Here is a 23,445-nt window from a genome sequence, read left to right on the forward strand (position 1 = left end):
CCAGGTAATTTAATGGAGTCCATGGGAGAACAGTTTCCAGAGTTCCCTATCAACAGAACACCGCCTTTTATTAGGGGCATATGCAAATATTGAGCCTGCTTCCTTCATAAAGCACTCACTGTCAAAATGAAATCCTACAGACTCCTAAAGTGTCAAGATTAGTACAGTATATGATCAGTGAGGTCTTTTCTTGAGCATAGCATGAAAATGTTCTCTTGGTATCAATGGGTTGTCCTTTTGGTGGTGTTAGAAGGTATGTATTCCTCTCCACATCCCATAGGCTGAGAAGTTATTGGCTTATGTTTTGAATTTCCAACAATTTTCAAATCACGATAACATAAATGGATGGAAATGACATTTCTATTCCCTGCATCTTCTTTCCTTCTTCCTGTAGTTGCCCAGCTTCAAGTTGTTATAATCCAGTCCATGGCTATGGTGAAGCAACCTGGAGAATCTGCCCGACTGACATGCACCATGGATATTGCTGACCAGTGGTGGATGTCTTGGCTTAGGCAGGAACCTGGGAAGGCCCCTGAGTGGCTGATCAGCTATTGGAAACCATCTGTGACAAACCACTATTCTCCCACCATCCAAGGTCGCTTTACAGTCTCAAAGGATGACAATAATTTCTACATGCAAATGAAAAACCTGAAGCCAGAAGACACTGCTGTGTATTACTGTACAAGAAGAGAGACCCACTGTGAGTAACCCAAAAGCAAAAAGGTCCTGGAATTGTAGGTGTCATCTTCTCATTTTGTCCACCAGGAGGCTTCAGTGGAACTACTTAGCATAATAATGCTTAGAAGATGGGGGGGGGGGAATTAAAGTTTATTTAGAAAAGAATTGTAAGATTAGCAGTTTTTATTAAAAGATTTGGAAGTAAAAGGAGGTTGTAGAAGAGTGTTAGTCAAGTTATTATTATATATTAAGATTTAGTTAAGTGTTGCTATTGTATTGAGTTTTAAGATTTAACTAGAATAGAATTGCATTTTGAGATAAGTATAAGAGATTTACAGTATTGATAAGCCATTAAGAGTATTAACAGGTTTAGATAATCATTAAAAAGATTGGAATCAAGATTTGGAAAGTACTAAGGAAGCAATATAATGAAACACAGTTGGGAGGGAATGGAGGAAGTCGATAAAGATTCATGATAGAAGCTTGATTTGTTATTTTTTTCTTATTGTAGTGTTTGTATTTTGTTTCGCTGTGTATAATTTGTTTGTTTTTTTGTGTTGTAAGATTTGTTTTATAAAACCAATATATATGCTTATCTGTTGTATGGAACATTTCAGCCATCTGTTGTATGGAACATTTCAGCCATTCACTTCTCCTATCCGTGCATCTCATACTGTACGTTGATTCGTACATTATATCATATCTCATATATTACCAGAGGCAGTATCTCTTCAGCATGGCTTTTCAGACCCACTACTTACATTTCATAGAATCATAGAATGGTAGAGTTGGAAGGGACACCAAGGGTCATCTAGTAAAACCCACATAATTCCTGTTAATTTTTTAAGGTGAAGCAAGTAATACTTAATTTCATTTCAGTCATAGATAGATAAATAGATAAATAAATAGATAGGAAGTGTTTTTTTAAAAAATATATAAAACTAAATCAGAAAGAAATGTGTTTCAGTTCATTTTCCTCATAATTTGCTCCTTCTTGTTCAACTCAGGCCTTAACAGAATAATGTAGCATTTAGGGGAAAAGATGCAACCCAGGAGCCCAGCACTGGAAGATAATATAGAGAAGATCTCCACAGCTACCATGTCTTTTCCTTTTGTGCTGAGGTAGGTTGGGACAAAGGACAACCAGACACTGCAAAAGAGCAACATGCTGAAGGTAATAAACTTGGCTTCATTAAAACTGTCAGGTAGTTTACGGACTAGGAATGCCGCAATGAAGCTGATGATTGCCAAGAGGCCCATATAGCCCAAGACAGCATAGAAAATGGCAACTGCCCCTTCATTACATTGCACAATGATCTTTTGAGGTACTGAATACTTATCTAAATCAGGGAATGGGGGTGTGCTTAGGAGCCACACAATGCAAACACTTGCTTGAATAAAAGAACAAGAAAGTACAATTGAATAGGCCTGTCTTTTCCCCACCCACTTCCTCACCCTAGAGCCAGGTTTTGTGGCTATAAACGCTAGCGAAACCATGGCAGTTTTGGCCAAAACACAAGAAACAGCCACAGAGAAGATGATGCCAAATGCTGGTTGTCGGAGGAGGCAGGTCGCTTTCCCAGGTTGTCCAATGAATAACAATGAAGAGAGGAAGCAGAGCATAAGAGAAATGAGGAGAATGTATGTGAGGTCCCTGTTGTTAGCTTTGACAATGGGGGTATCTTTGTGCTTAATAAAAATTTGTAACACGGAAGCTGTGATGAGGGAAAAAGAAACAACAACTGAGGCTAAACAGATCCCTAAAGGTTCTTCATAGGAAAGAAATGTTATAGTTTTCGGGAGGCATCCATTTCGGTCATTGCTTGGATACTGATCTTCTGGGCATTTGAAACAGTCAGTCATATCTGGGAAATAGAAATAAGGCCCATATCAGTCCCAATTTATGTTTGCTTGCAGACAATGGTTGCATGAAAACAATCAATTACATGTATGCCACTTATATGTATGGAAGGAACATCAAGCATTTCTGCTGTGTTTAAAGCCATATAAATTCTGCATTGAGATATCCTAAAATGTATAAGCAGCCGAAACACATTAGTTCAATCACTGCTGTTTCCAAGTGGGTATGCCAAGAAGTGCTACTTGATTTGTAATGAGAAAGTGCAACCCTATTTGTATTTACTCAGAAGTTAAAGCTTACACAAGGAATTTCAATACAGACAAATATAAGGTTCCATACTTAGGCAGAAATAAACAGATGCACAAATATAAGATGGGGGGACACCTGGCTTACTAATAGTACATGTGAAAAGGATCAAGGGGGTCTTAGTAGACCACAAGTTTAACATGAGTCAACAGTGTGATGCAGCAGTAAACAAAAACTAATGCTATTCTAGGCTGCATCAACAGAAATATATTGTCCAGATCAAGAGAAGGAATAAAAAGGTAAAGGGACCCCTGACCATTAGGTCCAGTCATGACCAACTCTGGGGTTGCGCTGCTCATCTCGTGTTATTGGCCGAGGGAGCCAGTGTACAGCTTCTGGGTCATGTGGCCAGCATGACAAAGCCGCTTCTGGCGAACCAGAGCAGCCCACGGAAATGTCGTTTACCTTCCCGCTGTAGTGGTACCTTTTACCTCCTTGCACTTCAACGTGCTTTCAAACTGCTAGGTTGGGGACTTCCGGTTTGGCACCATTAGCCATCGACGGGGGATTCCTCAGTCTCCGAGGACCCCAGCAACCCAGAAGAGGGGGGGAAGTTGTGAGGGCACCGCGACCCCCCAGAGAACCCCCGGATTGAGCTTTCCGGGTGCGGAGAACTCAGCTGAGCCCCGCAGAGTCCCGTTCGCTGCCCGGAAAGTACCTTTTTGAGGTGCGCCGAGAGCAGGCTGAGCGGGATGGAGCCTTGGGAGATCGCTACCTCTGGGACGCAAAGCCCCGCGCCGGCAGCAAACTGAGCGCTAAATACCTCCAAACGAAGGACTTGTAAGTAAATTTATTATTGGAACAATAAATTGGAATAAAGTTATGGTCCTGGGAGAGGGAATTTAAAAAGGAAACGGAGGTCGTTCCCTCCCCCACCGAGAAAATACAAGCAGTGACAGAACCCGCAGCCAATTGCTGGATCGGGACTTTAAAATTCTCTAAAAAATTAAGTTGGACCCCTTCCCTGTGGGGCAGAGCCAAGGGAAGGTGATTGGAGTTTGTGGATCTCTGCAAAAGACTTTTTATATCTGGAACGAGCCCTTCGAAACCTGGGGGCAAGAGCCTGGGAACAAAGACCAGCCGCCATTGTGTTGTCACCAACAAAGCAGTTACTTACCAAAAGAACTCTTAAACTTTTAAATTAGAAGTGGAAATAACAGGAGGAAAAAGAAAACTTGGATTATAGATCAAATAAAGGACAAATCATTAAATAAAAGGATTGAGGTTAATATTGCATCGCTTTTTAGAATTAACAATGCTTGCTCCCCAGTGAAATTTGATAGACAAAACAATGAGTCTCCAACCGGACAATAACTGTATGCAACATCTACTAGATTTTAGTTCAAGAACTGGGCAAAGACATAAAGGAATATAATAGATTGACACAAAGTCTCAAAGAAGAGGTACAATTGTTTCTCCAAAAGGATACTTTAGAATTACAAGATGAGAAGGAAGATGAGCTGCAAACCACAGAACCTGAGCAACTTGTGGGAGAAGCTGTAAAGGACATTGATTCTACACAGAAGACTTCAGCTCAAGAAAAGATTCAGGACGCTGGTCTCTCAGTGGGAGAGGGAGACCAGAACCTGATCAAGGTCAACCAAACAGAGACTGTGGACTGGTACAAGATTAGACTTGGGGGAGACAAGAAGAAGAAGAATGTTAGGAAAGGGAATTGGAGACAGAGATTGGAACAGCAGAAAGAGAAGGGAAGTGAGGGAGGAGGCATGGAGTGGGCAAGAGACGGAGTGGGGTGAATATTAAAAGGAATTTTAAATAGGGGATGGATTAACTGGTATGGACAACGAACTGGTACAAAGAACTGGTCAATGTTTGCAGGGAATTGCCAATCAGGGGAAGGAGGGGGGTGTTAAAAAGTAGGGGGAATTAAATTAAAGGTGATATCTTTATGCATAATTAACTGGGAATATTTTTTAGAGAAATTAGAGGCTAAGGGGTCTTTGTAGATGGAGTATATTTCTTATTTTTCCTTTCTTTCTTTTTTTCCTTTTATAGAAAGTAAGTAGGAGGGGATATTAATTAATTATGTAATTGTTTAGATCAGAAATATGCAAATTGGGAAAACTGCAGAAGTTGGGTTTAAAATGAATTCGGGAAGGGAGGGACGGGGAAGTCGACGCTATGTTAAGGAATATTAGATAAGATTGAATATTTTTGTGTTTTGTTTTTGTGGGGTTTTTTTCCTTGTTTGCTGTTTTTTTCTATTTTTTCTTCTTTTTCTTTTTTGTGCCTTTGTTTTTTTTGTCTTTTCTTCCTTGATTAATTGACTATGAATATTAATTTGTGATAAATGTTTAAATGGAAAATCTTTAATAAAAATCATTATAAAAAAACAACAAACTGCTAGGTTGGCAGGAGCTGGGACCGAGCAACGGGAGCTCACCCCGTCGTGGGGATTTGAACCGGCGACCTTCTGATCGGCAAGCCCTAGGCTCTGTGGTTTAACTCACAGCACCACCCGCATCCCTTGCAAGAGAAGGAATAGCACCACTCTTTTTTGCCTTAGTTAGACAACCTGGAATGTTGTATCCAGTTCTAAGTGCCATAATTTAAGAAGGATGTTGATAAGCTGGAATGTGTGCAGAGGAGGGTGACCAAGATGATCAAGGTCCTGGGAACCAAGTGCCTTATGAGGAAGGGTTAAAAGAGTCTGCTATTTTGGACTAGAGAAGAAAGGATTGAGAAATGATAATATAGTCATCTTCAAATATGTGAAGGACTATCACAAGGAAGATGGAACAAGCTCGTTTTCTACTGATCCAGAACCAGAAGCAACTGATTCAAATTACAGGAAATGAGATTCCAACAGTGGAACAAACTACCTGAGAAACTGGCAGCCCCTCCTTCAATTTAGAAAATTTGGTTCAAGTACTACGATTTATTCATTTTAAAGTGAATTCTGTTTTTGCATTCAAATGCAAACTGAATCAAATATCCCCTTCCATCCCTTTATCAGCTGATAGAACAATTTGAATTATGTTGCTATGGTGAAAGTGTTGCAGATATATATCACCTACCCATCTGGTTTGAAATCTTGCCTTCTGGGCAAAAAACACAATCATAGCAGCAAAAAAACCGCACTTCCTTCTTTTTCTTCTGATAACCAGGCTGGCAATGTTCATTACACAGAGAGATGGGAAGTACCTGTCCATAAATTAGAGTTTAGGGATGGACAAGCTGGAAATAATATTGGTCAATTTCTGACGTTCAGATTAGTAAATGGAATATTCAAAATATGGCCACTGAAATAGTGACAGCCAATTGCTAGACCATGATCTATGCTTCAAAACTGGGAGCAAAGCTATGGAGATAGTTGGTATTTCAATGCTATATTTATTTGATTTTAGCAAATATTAGTAAAAGGTAAAAGTAAAGGACCCCTGACTGTTAGGTCCAGTCACGGACGACTCTGGGGTTGTGGCACTCATCTCACTGTACTGGCCTAGGGTGCTGGTGTACAGTTTCCAGGTCATGTGGCCAGCATGACTAAGCCGCTTCTGGCGAACCAGAGCAGCGCACGGAAACGCCGTTTACCTTCCCGCCGGAGCAGTACTTGCACTTTGACATGCTTTTGAACTGCTAGGTTGGCAGGAGCTGAGACCGAGCAACAGGAGCTCACCCCGTCGCAGGGATTCAAACTGCTGACCTTCTGATCGACAAGCCATAAGTTTAACCACAGCACCACCCACGTCCCTGGGAAATATTAGTAATAGGTAGCAAATATTAGAGCAGTGTCCCCCAACTTGAGGAAGACTCTCTCACAATCTGATAAGCCATAGCTGTAAGCAGCTAATAAAAGAATCACCAATACCCCTTTGGTCCATTTGGAGAGCAGAGTTGACCCCCCACTAAGGATATCCAATGATTCACACCTGATTAAAACCACTGGGCCACTCAATCTGGTCTTCGTTAATGATGAATTCTTTTCCTTCATGACCATCAGGACCCACGCTTCCAATTTTCACTCTCTGGAAGGACTTATTTGGAAATGTGATTAAGTTGTTTATGTCAAATCCACCTCCCATTTCCCTTTTAGGATTAAAAGAGATTGTTTCTCCCACTGAATTATTAAATGATATACCATGAAGAAATGGGCAGAACTAATGGAGAGACCAACAGAAAAATAAAGGGGTCAAAGGATTGCCTGCAATTCAACCAAGAGCATGTATAGCACCAAGCTATATTTTACATACTCCCTGGAAAGGTCCCTGATGTTGGGAAAGATTGAGGGCACAAGGAGAAGGGGACGGCAGAGGACGAGATGGTTGGACAGTGTTCTCGAAGCTACGAACATGAGTTTGACCAAACTGCGGGAGGCAGTGCAAGACAGGAGTGCCTGGCGTGCTATGGTCCATGGGGTCACGAAGAGTCGGACACAACTAAATGACTAAACAACAACAACAAATTATTAACTTATTAATACCTACTATGGAAGGATGGCTATTGAAATTACTGGATTTGGCCTAGATGGCAAAGTTGACATGTTTAATTAGAGAAAATTCATTGTTCCTATATATTAATGATTAGAAACCCCTTTCAGACTTTTTTTTCACAAAAAGGGAAATTAATTTGTGATACCTGCGTTTGAAGACTGGGAAAAAAGTTGGTTTATGAAAAAATAGAAGAGTTTGACATTATTCTGGGGAATGTGTTTTGCATAAGTCTAAATATAGCTAATAGATGGATAATCAGAAGGCTTTCCTTTCCCTTTTCTTCCTACCTTTCTTTTCTCTCTTTGAGATTTTAATCTAAAAATACTTGGTACTTGATGTCAACTTTTACATATAGTTCCCCCCCCCTGTTTTTCAAGCTTTAATAAAAAAACATTTCAATTTGAAAAAATAAGCTATGTTTATTACATGGTAAATGGAGAGTTTGTTTTGCATTGTAGGTGATTTAAATTCTTTTAATTCTTCAGATCTAAGAGGCAACGTAATCCCACAAAAAATTACTAATTATTTAGGTATGCAACTCAATCCCATCAGCTATTTGTGGATGAGAAAACTGCTTCTGGTCAGATCTAGAAATAATAGGTTTAAATTACTTTGGTGTGGAGACATTACCAGCCATGACTTCAGATCCTGAAGTTCAAATCTTTTCCTAGTCACCATTCCTGGGTGCTTCATTGCAGCTGTGTAAACGCCATGCAAAGCATGAGCAACAGCATAAACTGCATTATAGATACTGTAGCTGTGGCCAGACATGTGCATTTCAAACTGAGGTGTAGGCAGACTCTCCAATTTCTCTTCCCCAGTACATGTTCCATTGCCATTTGTAGACTCTTCAGGATTTGTAAATGAACAGTCAAATGCTTGCTCCCACATGTCTTTAAGAAATTCATCTTCTTCTTCCCAGTGAGGCTTGACTGTCTGAACAAATTCCTTGAATCCTAGAATATCTTTTGAGTGAACTGTAAAGGCAATTGCACCATGGAACACCTGGAGGTCCGCACTCCTCTGATAGCCTGTTAATATGAAGTCAATCTGGCTTGTGGTGATCCACACCTTTTTTAATGCATCTCCCTTGTTTTCAGGATCTTGCATAAAAATAATGGTCCTCAGCCATGCAAGTGTCATAGAGTCTCCATAGATGATCAGTGCATTGACTTTGTCATCTGTTAAATCTATGACGATGCTGGAGATTATGTCATGGAGACTGTTCAAGTCATCTAAACGGGCTATTTGTTTGATTTTGTGTGTGAAAGCTAAACAGATTCCATGCTGGGAGAACAACGATTCCAGTTTCTTGGGGGGTAAATCTGCACTGCTATCATCTGCAGCAAAGAGCCCCACCCAGGTCCACTGAAAATGCTTAAGCAAGCTGACAAGCCCTGTGTACTGAAGGACTTCATTTGGGACCATGTAGTAAAAAGAATGGACTCTACAAGTATCACTCTCCTCGGGAGGAAAGGAGCCATAGGTGAGCTAAAAGAAAATGTACAGGTAGTTATTGTTGGAGTAAAGGTAGTAAAAATGCAGCTAAGACGCTCAAATGATATATATGACTGACACCCTCCTTTGGAAATTAAACCAATGTCCAGACTTTAATATTCAGGAACTTTACTTGCATGAACTTATATTCATAGATTAATTAAAATGTAATATGTGCAGTCACAAATTTTCTCCAAGCATGGGTTCACAGTCCCTTCTTCAAACTTCCAAACAATTGTATTTTCCTCTCTTTCCAGAACTCAGCACTTTCAGCCTCTGTATCTCAATTAGACCATGCCCAAAGACACAGGTGGCTCTGTAAGGCTAAACCACAAAGCCTAGGGCTGTTTCGAATCCCAGAGATGGGGTGAGCTCCCGTTGCTTGGTCCCTGCTCCTGCCAACCTAGCAGTTCAAAAGCACGTCAAAGTGCAAGTAGGTAAATACGTACTGCTCCGGCAGGAAGGTAAACAGCATTTCCGTGGGCTGCTCTGGTTTCGCCAGAAGCGGCTTAGTCATGCTGGCCATGTGACCTGGAAGCTGTATGCCGGCTCCCTCGGTCAATAACACGAGATGAGTGCCACAACCCCAGAGTCGGTCATGACTGGACCTAATGGTCAAGGGTCCCTTTACCTTTAAAGACTTTCCATACATGACAAATGTACTGGGTTGTTTGTTCGTTTTTAACATATGAATTGTATGTAAGTGTACCATGGTGATAAAGATAATTTAATGTATGCTATCAATATTCATACTTGTGGGAATCTTTGGGTTATGGCTGAACAAACTCTACTTTGCAGAATCAATGGTCCTATATTGTTCAATAAATATTATTCACCACTATTGTTCTCAGGAAAAGGCCTAGCTTGCATCCAACCAAAATACTTCAATAGCCACAATGTGTTGATGAGATTCATGGACCACCATTTGGAAAATTCAAAGAACTGTATCATAATCATTTAGTGGTAATGAATTATATATTAGCTTTTCTTTCTAAAATGTGCAGATATAGGATATGAAGGAAGCCAGCATTCTCTTTCAGCATGTGTCTCTTTATTCAACCATTATTTGTTTAATCATTTCATTGGTTCAGTGAGAGCTGCCACCAAGTACATTGGTGGAATTTTCTCAAGGCCTGGTAATGCAACTGGAATATACCCCTCTTCCTGAGACACAAAATCACAACGACCATAACAAGGGAAGAGAGCAGTTTGTGAAAATCCCCAACACTCCATTCACAGCTCCTACCTGTGGAATCTTGAAAAGACCTAAAATGTCTGCCATGAGGGAAGAGGTATCGGAGCCACGTCCACCAATGACAGCTATGAGGTTTTTCTGTGTGGCACAATGATAGTTGAGGACAAATCTGTGTGATTTGAAGAGCAGATCTAGAGTTGTCCGATAGGTCAGTCTTCCATCATAGTAGCTGTCATAGATATGGAATCCAAGTGTGACATTGGGCAAGATCTTGGAACTTTTGTTGATCTCCTTGACAGCAAATGCCAGGGAAAGGATGTCCTGGTAGAATTTTGTCAGCACTCTGCCAACAGAATTGACATTATTATTTTGAATTATGCAATTCATAAAGTTTTGAAACTACATTTTTTGTGATTTCTGTATGTAAATCATTTAGGTTAAAATACTATCCTTTTATACATTAATGATTTTTCTGAACCAATAAATACCTCCTCAGTCCATTGCTATTTCTACTCATTAACCCTGCAAAAGCTTAATACTGTAGAAAGTGGATCAGAGTGGATCAATCTGAAATATTATTGAGCATTCTGGACCCTTCACAGATTCCTTTTTGTAAGCATGCAAAATTTTGATGGCATTAGTTCCTTTTTTATTTTATTTTGGAGCTTTCCTGCACTTATGCACATTTTTTGAAACCTTCTATTGTTGGGTTTTAACATCTTACTTTCATTTAGCTTATTTTCCCCAACACCTTCCCTATTGGGTCTAAGTCAGAGCTATTCGATACATTAGTGCATGCATACCTAAATCTTTCACTCTGCTTTCCAATATCGAAAGGTCTCCCAGGAGAACAAAGTCTCTTCCCCCCCCCTTTATATTTAGTAGAATGTGTAAGGCTTATATGAGAAAGTAGGGTTCCCTTTCTAAAGACAATGGAGCAAATTTCATGGAAAACGTAAGGGATCTAAGAAGATTTCTTCAGGAATTTGAAAAGGACAACTCTTCTACAAGGTTAGGCCAAGTCTACAGACCCTTTCCTTGAGCATCGTCATTTGTCAATAAACTGTAATTGGGGTGTGTGATATGAGGGAAACAGCAAGATGGAGCAGGAACTAGGGGGTGAGATGGGGAGTTTTCCTTACTCTGGAAAGTCATATAACTCTTCCGAAGGATTTCCTCTGAAATCCGGTTCTTCAAAATGATACAGGATCTGAGAAGTGACCCCACCAATGAGGATGCCACCTTGCTGGTACCACTCATGTGGAACAGGGAGGGCATCATTCACGGGACACCGTCCAGTATCTAATTTGCATGTCTTAAGAAAGAGAAGATAGACCACCATTCTAGATGCAAGCTGTCTTTTGTTCATTCAAAGAAGCAGCCTGACTTAAACAGGCTGAACTGAGTCGTCACCAACTACAGCAAGCAGCAAGAGAGATAGTGATGCAAGTCACTGAAAAGCAATGCTCCTAATTTAAGTCTGGCTAATATAATATCAACAAAGGGGAAACTGGTAGAGGTAAAACTGACAGAGTCCAGGCTGCAGTTTGCTCCTATTCCCAGTTCTTACACACACTGGGAGTTATTTATTTATACCTACTTCAAGCTTGCATTTTCATGGCTAGCTTGTGTCTTCTGGAAAACACCTGCAGCTGTGAAAGATAGGCAAAATTATATTAATTATAATATTTGCAGAGGGAGATAATTACTTCTCGGGAGTTTGGGCTCCAGCTTAAGCAGGAAATTTTGAAACAAACACATAAGTTATTGTGTGTGTGTATTGCAAGATATGTGATTGAGGCGGTAGTTGGTCAAGGGAGCTGTGGACTCAAAAAGTTTGAAAGCCTCTGTCCTATACCAATAATTTAGGAACCTTCACCACTTCTGACTAAGCTAGGTTTTACTCCCTGTGCAATATTTATAAAGCACACAAACCTTACCTTTAAAGTGGTTGCAAATAAACTTACCAAATGTGTCATCTTTTCCCTATTCTGGGTTAAGGGAAACTTTGGAAAGAAACTTGTTGACATTTTGGAAGTCTCTTTGAAGGGCATATTTTGAAGATCTAATGATCTATATCCCCAAATCCCAAATATATTGAGCAATCAGTTCAATACAGTAGAATTCACACTTAACAGACACTAATATTTAGGCATTTTCTTTATTATTTATTTGTTTAATAAAATGTATGTACTGCTGGAAACCTCAAAGCGGTTTACAAAAAAGATAAAACAATAGAATTATCATGGAAAAAAATACAACTATAATTTAAAACATACTGAAGGTTAAAGCAATAATAGAATGCTGCTGCAAATTAAAATGCATACAAACTTTCTAAACATCTGGGTGGGCCTGTTTAAATAAGAATATCTTCAGCAAGCAAGCACCTACCTGGAATTATTATTAATAATGATTTTAATGACACTAATAATTTTTTATTTATATCCCGCCCTTCTCGGCGGCTAACATCAGATATATAACATTGGTATATAATTAAATTACTTCCTAAAAACAGGTCATATTAAAGTCTAATTAGATGGCTTTCCTCAGGGTTAGGGTTGGGAACAGTAAGTGCTCATCGGCCCAACTGTTTACGCTGATCTTATATGGGCCTGTGAGAATGCTGGGAGACCTCTTTCATATTAGTTCTTATACAAAAAGAAAAGGGGAATCAGGCTGGGCCCTGACCAAAGGCCTGGCAGAACAACTCTGTCTTGCAGGCCCTGCAGAAAGATGTCAAATCCCGCAGGGCCCTGATCTCTTGTGGCAGAGGGTTCCACCAGGCCAGGGCCAAGGCCAAAAACAGCATGGCCCTAGTCGAGGCCAGCCTAATCTCTCTGAGGCCCAGTATCTCCAAGGTGTTATTATTTGCAGACCGCAAGGCCCTCTGTGGGGTGTACCAGGAGAGGTGGTCCCGTAGGTACGAGGGTCCTGGACCATATTATTTATGATCTTATTATTTATACCCCACCCATCTGTTCTGGGGAAGCTCCAATAGGCAGGGAGCTCCAAAGTGTTGGTGCCGACACCCTAAATGATTGAGTTCTTACAGATATAGATCTACCAACTGAAGGGGTAAGGTGGGCACATAGAGAATCACAGATTTGGAAGGGTCCCCAAGAGTTATCTAGTTCAACCCCTGCAATGCAGGAATCTCCACTAAGGTATACATAGCAGATCCAACCTCAGCTTAAAAACATTCAAGGAACGAAACCCACAACCTCCCAAGGGAGTCTCCTCCACTGTTTATCTGACTATCTGAAGAAGTGTTCATGCACACGAAAGCTCACACCAATGACAAACTTAGATGGTCTCTAAGGTGCTACTGGAAGGAATTTTTTTGTTTGTTTCTTGTACTGTCAAACAGCTGTTATTTTCAGAATGTTCTTCCTGATGTTTAGTCAGAATCTCTTTTCTTGAAGCCATTACCTTGGGTCCTACCCTCCAGAGCAGGAGAAAATAAGCTGGCTCCATCTTCCAAGTTACAGCCCTTAAAATATTGGAAGATGGCCATCATATCTCCTCTTAGTCTCCTCTTTCTCAGGGATGGTGTTTTACAACAGCGTGGCCAATGGACCAGCAGCATCCCCAATCTGTCTTTCTGGTCCACCACCAAGTACAAAACCTCTAAGCCCATCCCATTTTCTTCTAAAAAGCTATTGAACAGTAGGACAAGACAAGGTCAGGACAATGTCTGGAATCCTTTCCGTTCACAGATACTATAATAAATAAATTGAAACATAAATATATTTTAATTCATTCTCCTTGCTAGTTTCTCCCTGCTGTTCAACTCAGGCCTGAACATAATAATGTAGCATTTGGGGGAAAAGATGCAACCCAGTAGTCCAGCACTGGATGCCAAAATAGAGAAGATCTCCACAGCAACCGTGTATTTTCCTCTTGTGCTCAGGTATGTTGGAACAAACGACAACCACACACTGCAAAACAGCAACATACTGAATGTAATGAATTTGGCTTCATTAAAACTGTCAGGTAGCTTGCGGGCTAGGAATGCCACAAGGAAGCTGATGATGGCTAAGAAGCCCATGTATCCCAGAACACAGTAAAACATGGCAACAGACCCTTCATTACATTTCACAATGATTTCTTCAGTTGCTGCGTGCATGTCTAAATCAGGATATGGGGGAGAGGTTGCCAACCACACAGTACAAGTACTTGCTTGAAAAAGAGAGCAGGAAAAGACAATCCCATTAGTCAGTCTTTTCCCCACCCACTTCCTCATGCTGGACCCTGGTTTGATGGCCATGAAAGCTACTACCACTGTGACAGTTTTGGCTAACACACAAGAAACAGCCACTGAGAAGATGATGCCAAAAGTGGGTTGGCGAAGAAGGCAGATCACTTTCCCAGGTTGTCCAAGGAATAGCAAAGAAGAGAGGAAGCAGAGCAGAAGGGAGACAAGGAGAGTGTAGGTGAGGTTGCGGTTGTTAGCTTTGACAATGGGGGTATCTTTGTGCTTAATAAAAATTCCTAGTATGAAGGCTGTGACCAGGGAAAAAGAAACAGCAATTGAGACTAAGCTGAACCCTAAAGGTTCTTCATGGGAGAGAAAGCTCATTGTTTTGGAGATGCATCCATTTTTGTCCTTGCTGGGATATTGATCCCTTGGGCAACTGAAGCAGTCAGACATATCTGGAAAATAGAAATTAGATCCATTTCAGTGTTGATTTCAATTGACGTTTGGATATTTATTACTTTACCTCTTGTCCAGCACTAACTTCTACATGCTGGTCCTAGCTATGCTTGTGGCATTTTTAATTTTTTACCTGTGAGGGGCAAGGGGTATCGCAAAGCCCCTCCCCTCCTGAGTTCCAGCCCAGCCCAGAGCACGACTGAGAGCAGGGAAAGCTCCAGCTCCAGTGGGGAAACAGGAAGTGGGGTCCAAGGCTCTGGCAGGGTAGAAGAGCCAGCGTCCCAGGTGGGACAGGAAGGAGGAAAGAGGGGGGGAGACCCATCCCCCCAACTCCGGAACTTCGCAGAAAGCGTCGGGGGAAGAGGATGGGGCTCCCCAAGTTGTTATGCTGGCGCAAGACGCGCCAAAAGCCATTCGGAGGTTCTGATGAAAGCTGAAAAGATGTGTCTCTGTAAATAGCTCTACCTTTAGCACTGTAAATACGCAGCACCAATAAAAAAGATAAAATGCAGAGCGGTGGAGAGTCGTTACTCTGAAGTAGTCCCATCCGACCACTGTGACATTACCCATTAAGTTTACGTTTATTATCACCATATCACTGTGGTATTTATGTTAGTTGCATTTTTAAGCTGTCTTAAAGCATGATACTACTCTAGATTCCCTACAGATTCTCTACAGGTAAGTAATATTCGATGTGAGAGTTTAATGTTGTATACAGTTGGGGGATAAGGATAAGGGACCCAGGTGGCGCTGTGGTTAAACTACTGAGCCTAGGGCTTGCCGATCAGAAGGTCGGCGGTTCGAATCCCTGTGACGGGGTGAGCTCCCGTTGCTTGGTCCCAGCTCCTGCCAACCCAGCAGGAGCACGCCAAAGTGCAAGTAGATAAATAGGAACCGCTACAGCGGGAAGGTAAATGGCGTTTCCATGTGCTGCTCTGGTTTGCCAGAAGTGGCTCTGTCATGCTGGCCACATGACCTGGAAGCTATACGCCGGCTCCCTCGGCCAATAATGTGAGATGAGCACGGCCAATAATGTGAGATGAGCACGCAACCCCAGAGTCGGTCACGACTGGACCTAATGGTCAGGGATCCCTTTACCTTTACAGTTGGGGGATAAGAGAGAGGGAGGGAGAGAAGGGGTGGTGGAAAACTTTCATCTTTTTTAAAAATAGTATATGTGTGAGGTTTAAGGATCAGGTAAGCTTTGTGACCTGCTTAGGCATTTTCAGGTTGACGGGTTTATGTCTGGGTTTGCAGTTTAGGATAATAGGACTTGGAGCATGATGCAAGCTATCTTTGGGTCCAACTTCAGCACCCTCAAGCGTTGGGGCAGTGGGGTGGTTGTAATGCTGAAATGCTTCCTTACTCACCTTCATTGCATGACTGTAGTAATGAGGTAGGCAGAATCACTCGTCCTTGCTCTGGCAAGTGTAGTTATTGCCTGGTGTTCTCTTAACCACATTCTGCACTAATAGTTTTTCGCTTAAGTTTTTTTGGTTAAATTTAACAATGTGGCTCATTGTTTCAACTCGGCTACATTTGTCAGCATCTTTATTCATCCATTAGTCACAAGCAGGGTGTAAACTTAAGTTTATCAGAATGGTGCTTACTTCAAAGTAAATATGCACAGATCAGAGCAGAATTTGAATTCAGCAAGGAAAGGTTCTCATCCCATTCCAAGAAGAATAGTTTAATAGGTCATAAACTCACCTTGACAAAGCAGGTCCTCCCTATAGAGGAGAACATGGGTTGCGGAAGGGTCAACAAGACATCCCAGGGTTGGAGAGGCGGGTCAGTTTGGATGGCCACATGTGTGATTGGTGGGTGTGCTTTTGCTGGGGAAATTTGCATGTAGCAAATGATTGACAGCCTTAACCCTATATATGCTTAGCGAGCAGCTTTCAGTTCCACTTTTGCTGCTCGCAACAAATCTCCCGCCTGCCCTCCTCTAATTTTAGGCGTTCTTGCATTGACCTTGCTGCGCCTTTCATGGGGTCGCCTGTTTTGGATCAGGGGCCTGGTAGGAATTTTGCCACTTGGCTGATTGGCTGGTGCCAGGTGGTTTTTGCCTACTACGCTGCAATAAGTCACAACTTGTAAGGTTGGTGGTTAGGCATTGGTTCAATTGGATGGTGGAGGGGTAGGGATTTTGGCTGGGCCTGCCCCTCATGGTTGCTGCTGCCTTTAGGGGTATTCCTTTACAGGAATCCTGGGGCTCTACATGTTTGTTCGTTTCTCCCCGTTAGGGGCCAGGGCTGCGCATGAGCCTCGGGGAGAATCTGAGGGAAGAGGTAAAGGGCGTGGGCCCCTGCCCCGATCTCTCCCAGAGGGTGCTTACCTACTGGCTCCCCTACTAGGCTAGTGGGAGTCAGATCTGTCCCAGGCGGGGGACAGATGGCAAGAACCAATGCCTAAGCAACCACTCATATTCAGTTGTATTTAAATAAAGTTGTGGCCAAATTAATGCCAAAAACCTTAAACTTAAAATATTGTGTGAAGTGTGAGTTATTGGGGTGATGTCTTGGTACCTCGGCATGCAATCACTTCTGAATTTAGTCAGCTAAGGATTGATGCTTTTATTATAAGATAAGATAAGATATCTTTATTGTCATTGTCCCCTTGCGGGAACAACGAAATTACTCGGTTGCTACATCCACTCAGATAAAGCATTCCGCATAATCCAAAATTACAAAAAGCTAATTAAAAACAGTAATTATACTACAAAATGACAAGTAAAATAAGATGACTTCAAAGTCCGGGCTTTCCATTTAAGGCCAAAATTGCTCTAGAGAAGAAACTGTTCCTGAGACGGCTCGTTCTTGCCTGCATTGTTCTATATCTCCGTCCTGATGGCAGGAGCTGAAAGAAATGGTGACCAGGGTGCGTTGGATCTCTTGATATATCTAGTGCTTTTCTATGGCACCTGGTGGTGTAAATTTGTTCTAAGGTGGTTCTATTATGTTCTATTATGTTTTTAGATATGTTGTAAGCCACCCAGAGTGGCCATAGCTGCCAAGTTTTCCCTTTTCTCACGAGGAAGCCTATTCAGCATAAGGGAATTTCCCTTTAAAAAAGGGAGAACTTGGCAGCTATGAGAGTGGCTGGGGAAACCCACCCAGATGGACGGGATATAAATGATAAATTTATTATTATTATTATTATTATTATTATTATTATTATTATTATTATTATTAAGGCTGGACAATGAAAGAAATGGAATATTGCAGTACCCACCTGTCTGGTTTGAAATCTCCCCTTCTGGGCATAAAGCACAATCATAACAGCAAAACTTTTCTCCTTCCTTCTTTTTCTTCTGATTACCAGGGAGACAGTATTCATTACAAATAGACAGGGGAAGGCTCTATCCATGAACAGAATTTAGGATAGGAGTAGTTAGTAACTACTGTAAACCACTTTGAGGCTTTGTTATAATATATGTTGGCAAATAGATAGATAGATAGATAGATGATAGATAGATAGATAGATAGATAGATAGATAGATAGATAGATAGATAGATAGAATTTTGGCAACATCCACTCAAATAATTAACTAGCATTGTTTTGAAACAGGGTACAGGGTTTTCGGTGAGCAATCCTATATACAATAAGCTGATATAGAACAAACTGGTGCACATAGGTGCCTTGCTCCATTCATGAGCAGGGCTATGTCTTGTTGAGCTAGGCTAAACAAGAAAAGGGAAACAAGCCTTTAAAAGAGTGTTTTGAGTTGCCAAGCCCTTTGTTCCATCTTAGCTTACACCATCGTGCCAGGTCACAAGACTGAGTTGACCACGATTCAGATTAATCCTAACTCCCACCCTTTGTGGTCCCAACTGTCAAAAGCCTCATTTTCAAGGTTTACCCCAGGATAAGGTCCACTGTGTTTAGATCAGACAGCTGGGTCACAGGTGAGCACGGATGGGAGAGAGATGCTGATGTTTTGCCAGTTGAGTTGAGGATGGGGCATTACAGCATGTGGTGAAGCTGCACCAGAATACACCTGGCTCAGCTGGATGTCCTCTGAATCCTAACCCTACACATCCCAGCAGATCTTGCATTATGATTGCTCCCTTAGAAATGTTTGTGGTTTAAATGCAATAACTTTAATTAGGGGAAAAATCATTCCAGTAGCACCTTAGAGACCAACTAAGTTTGTCATTGGTATGAGCTTTCATGTGCATGCACACAAAAGCTTATACCAATGACAAACTTTGTTGGTCTCTAAGGTGCTACTGGAAGGAATTTTTTTATTTTTTTATTTTAATAAGGAAGTTACTACTGTAGGTAGATAAGGCTACATTTCAAAGCTGTCTCCGGCAATGTGGTGCATTTAACACTCCCGGAGAATTATACATGTCTAAAATCATGGCCTAATTTTACAGCTGCCCCTTACTTATCTAACATCACTAACGAAGCTTATAGATGGGCCTTCTCTAGAGCCCGCTTTGAGGCAATGCCCTCAGCGGTGCTGTCCGGTAAATTTATGCGGGTACCAATTCATGAGCGCCTTTGCCCTTGCATGTCTAACAAGGTAGAATCTGTGACTCACATTCTTTTATTTTGTGAATTTTATAGTGAAGAACGAGCTCAACTCATTTTACCCCTTTTATCAAAATTTACACCCTTGCAATATTATTTGGAATTTTTCCCCGAACTCTTACGAAAATTCCTTCTGAAAGATTCCTCAAGCCCAGTGTCATATGACGTGGCTAAATTCTGCACTTTAGCTATCAAGAAACGTAAATCCCTTCTATTGAATGACACATTGCAAATCCCTTTTGTGTAATTGTTTTATTTCTGGTGTTGTTATAGCTGATTTTCTTTCGTTTGGAATTATGTTATTCTGTATTGCTGGCTTTTGCTGTAATAAAAACTGAACTGAACTGGTGCATTTAAGATGTTGTGTTCCAACTCCCATCAGCTCCAAACAGCATAACCAAAAGTCATGACCAAAACCAGAGCCAAAAAGGGGCACCAAGTTCGGGAACACTACCATAATCTGATAAACCATCATTGTAGGCAGCAAAGAAAATATCCTCCACTACCCCAACACTCAGAATAGCCTAGAATCCATACCTGATTGAAACCACTATGCCAAGTGATTATGTCCTCGTCAATGGTGAACTCTTGTCCTTCGCAACCATTAGGGCCCACACGTCCAACTTTCACTCTCTGGAAGGACTTGTTTGGAAATGTGACCATGTTGGTAATGTCAAATCCACCTCCCATTTCCCTTTTAGCGTTAAAGGAGATTGCTTCTCCCGCTGAGTTGTTAAATGAAATGTCACAAAGGATTGGGTGGAGCTAATTGAAAAAAAAACAAAACAAAGCAAAACAAAACAATGTCCAGAAAATCATATCTCTTACGTTCTATGTCTAGCAGTGCATTCCTATCAGAGGCAGTCCAGTACACTACCTGTAATCCTATACATTACCCATTTAATACAATGAAGCTTAATTCTGAGTAGACATATATGAGATTGCACTCCACCAGAATATATTTCAGCATTTCAGGGGCTGCACCCCTTTCTATTCATGCTATAGCAGCTACAACTGTCAGCTGTTGCCAAGGTAAAGCTTTCCCCATATTTCCCCCCCCCCCATACTCATTGACCGAAATTGCTACAGATAGTAGAAGCGTAGCCAGAAATCCTTTGGCATTTAACTGGCAGGTTTTGCTCCTCACACAAACAAACACACTTTTTTGTTGTTGTTGGTACAGGGAACCAAAAATTTACTGCTTTAATTATTATCGGTGGAAGCTAATTGTTTATGGAACTGTCCACCAAATTCCAGGGGCCCTCATTAAGTCCTGGGTGTTGTGCCAGTGCTGTCTCAGTTTCTTCCTTACCACTGACTATTTCATCAACTATTTATGGATGATGTATTTATTAATGTAGTCTGATGTAGAACTAATATACGTGTGTGTGTGTGTGTGTGTGTGTGTGTGTGTGTGTGTGAGAGAGAGAGAGAGAGAGAGAGAGAGAGAGAGAGAGAGAGAGAGAGAGAGAGAGGTAGGTGATGAAATTACCTGCCATGGCTGCAGATCTTGAAGTTCAAATTTGTCCCACCCAGCCATTGCTCTGTGCTTGGTTCTAGCTGAGAAAACGACATGCAGTGTATGAGCTATGGCATAGACTGCATTATAGATACCATAGCTGTGGCCAGTCATGAGCATCTCAAACTGAGGACCAGGAAGACTTTCCAGCTTCTCCTTCCCAGTACATCTTTCAATGTCATTAGCTGGTCCATCGGGATCTGTAAATGAACAGTCAAACGCTTGCTCCCAGAAATCATTAACAAATCCATCTCCTTCAGTCCAGTAAGGTCTAACTTTCTGAAGATATTCCGTGAATGCTGGAACATACTGTGAGTGAATTGTAAAAGCAATTGAACCTTGGAACAACTGAAGATCCCAACCCTTTTGAGTGCCTGATAATAACAAATCAATTTGAGTTGTCATGATCCATACCTTTCTAAACGATGCACTTTCCTTACTTTCAGGATCTCGTACAAACATAATATTTCTCAGCCATACCATTGTCATAGACTCTCCGTAGATGATGAATGTTTTGGCTTTGTTATCTGTGAAATCTACATAATTGTCTGAGATGATGTCGATAATGTTGTCAATGTCATCCAAACGTGCTTCTGGTGGGATTCTTTGTGTGAAAGCCGAACAGATACCATGCTGGGAAAGTAATGGCTCCAAAGTCTTCAGAAAATATCCTCCACTCTCATCATCTACAACAAAGAGCCCCACCCAGTTCCATCTGAAATGCCTCAGTAAACTGATAATCCCCTTGTACTGGTAGGCTTCATTTGGGACCATGTTGTAGTAGGAATGGATGTGACCTGCATCACTTTCCTCCGTGGGAAAGGAGCCATAGGTGAGCTAGAAGAAAATGTACAGAAGTTGCTGAAGACTTCCTTGCAATGTTAAATGCATGGCTTTTATTTTCAGTGGATGGGACACAGGGTTGTGCTTCGAGCCCTAAAACACCTTCCCAATGGAAGGTGCTTCGAGCCCTAAAATACCTTCCCAATGGAAATAAAGACAAAGTAACACAGAATTAAATTTAAATGTTCTTGGGCAAATTTTGGCCACAACTTTATTGAAAAATACACAAGTGTGACTGGTATTGGCTTAGGCATTGGTATCAAACTATATCTGGCTCCTGACCCACAGCAGGAAGCCTGGAAGGGTAAACAACTATCAGAGGGAGCGCCATCAATGCGCATTGACTGGGCTCACCCATTTATTGAAATGCATTAGTTTGTGTCTCTAAATGATGAAGGCAACATCTTGATGGTATCCATTGGGTACCATGCTGAAAAAAGAAAGAACCAGAATTTCGCCCTCCTTCTCTGCAGCAAATGAATCATATGTGAACTCTTGCTGTTGTTTTACAAAGTGAATGGGCAGGCAGACTGGGAGCTTTCTCTGTGAAAATTTCTATATTTTATTCAAAACGTATGTGTTGGGGTAATGTCTTGGGTCGGTAAGAGTCAATGATTCAGCAAACAGAAATTTATCAACATCTGGTTAGTCTATTGGGAGATTTCTCACTCACACACATATTCTCCCCTCTATCTGAAGGACAAAATCACAATAAGGATGGCACAAGACAATACCAACACCCCATTCATACATCTTACCTGTGGTATCTTGAAGAGACCTAAAATGTTTGCCATAAGGGAAGAGGTATCAGAACCAAGTCCGCCAATGACAGCTATGACTTTTTTCTGCGTATCACAGTTGTAGTTGGGGACAAATCTATGTGATTTGAAGAGCATATCTAGAGTGGCAAGATAGGTCACTCGTGCATCATAGTAGCTGTCATGAATATGGAATCCAAGTGTAGCATTGGCCAAAATCTTGGGGTTTTCATTGATCTCATTGATGGCAAATGCCAAGGCAAGGACATGCTGGTAGAATTTTGTCACCATGCTGCCAACAGAATACATAGAACCATAGAACTGTTGAGTTGGAAGGGACCTGGAGGGTCTTCTAGTCTAGCTCCCTCCAATACAGGTCTTTGGCTTCTGACCAACAAGCATTTTCAGTAGATGGAACACAAGGCTATCAGGCAGATACATTTCTAGCCCTACCTGGAAACGGAAATGCCAAGTCTTACAGCCTTTCTGAATTCAGTATTGGTACAGCATACTCAGCAATTAAGAGCAATCCATGCTTTCCCTGAGCATTGTAATTGAATCATAGAATTGTAGAGTTGGAAGGTACATGGAGGATAATCTCGTCCAACCTCCTGCAATGCAGGAATATGCAGTTTACCCAAACTGGGATTGAACCCACAACCTTGGCATTATCAGCACCACTCTCTAACCAACTGAACTAACCACTCAGTTCAACATGTGTTTATGGCAGCATGTATGCAACGGCTAATACAATAGTTGATAACACATGAGTATGGCACAAGCAACGTGTTTGCTTGGCAAAAAAAATTGGAGATCTCATGATTACATTGACATTGCTAGCTTATTAATATGTGAATAGTGAATGCTCAGCTGTACCAGAAGCATTTTAGCACTAATGTTTGGGACAAAGACATAACATCACAAATACCTCTGTGACCTGGATATTGCCCTATCACAACACACACATTTATCTTATATATTTTTAAAAGCAAGAACAATTCTGTTAAACTATGAGATCATTCAGAGCCCTTTTAAATACCATTCTGATTGCTCAAATATGTATTACAAATTTTCCCCAACTGTGATTTTTTTTTTTTTTTGTAAAGCCTGGAAGATATAGCCAAGAGACAAAGATGCAGAA

At 41.3% G+C, this 23,445-nt stretch overlaps 2 protein-coding genes across 2 annotated transcripts; both read right to left on the reverse strand.

Annotated features, from left to right (window-relative positions):
* Window positions 1–1,641: 1,641 nt before the first annotated feature.
* On the reverse strand, window positions 1,642–11,333 carry LOC118078109 (vomeronasal type-2 receptor 26-like). Its single transcript, XM_035101834.2, has 6 exons — window positions 11,134–11,333; window positions 10,043–10,334; window positions 7,930–8,790; window positions 6,739–6,966; window positions 5,884–6,010; window positions 1,642–2,543 (listed from the first exon to the last, which is right to left on the reverse strand). Exons 1-6 carry the CDS (start codon window positions 11,331–11,333, stop codon window positions 1,642–1,644), a joined length of 2,610 nt encoding a protein of 869 aa, XP_034957725.2.
* A 2,409-nt stretch (window positions 11,334–13,742) lies between these two features.
* Window positions 13,743–22,595, reverse strand: LOC118078076 (vomeronasal type-2 receptor 26-like). The gene is made up of 5 exons (XM_035101805.2): window positions 22,305–22,595; window positions 20,677–21,540; window positions 19,722–19,949; window positions 17,880–18,006; window positions 13,743–14,644 (listed from the first exon to the last, which is right to left on the reverse strand). The coding sequence occupies exons 1-5, from the start codon at window positions 22,593–22,595 to the stop codon at window positions 13,743–13,745; spliced, it is 2,412 nt and encodes an 803-aa protein (XP_034957696.2).
* Window positions 22,596–23,445: the final 850 nt, after the last annotated feature.

The sequence above is a fragment of the Zootoca vivipara genome, chromosome 12, assembly GCF_965207765.1.
Source record: "Zootoca vivipara chromosome 12, rZooViv2.hap1.1, whole genome shotgun sequence".
In the NCBI taxonomy this organism is placed as follows: domain Eukaryota; kingdom Metazoa; phylum Chordata; class Lepidosauria; order Squamata; family Lacertidae; genus Zootoca; species Zootoca vivipara.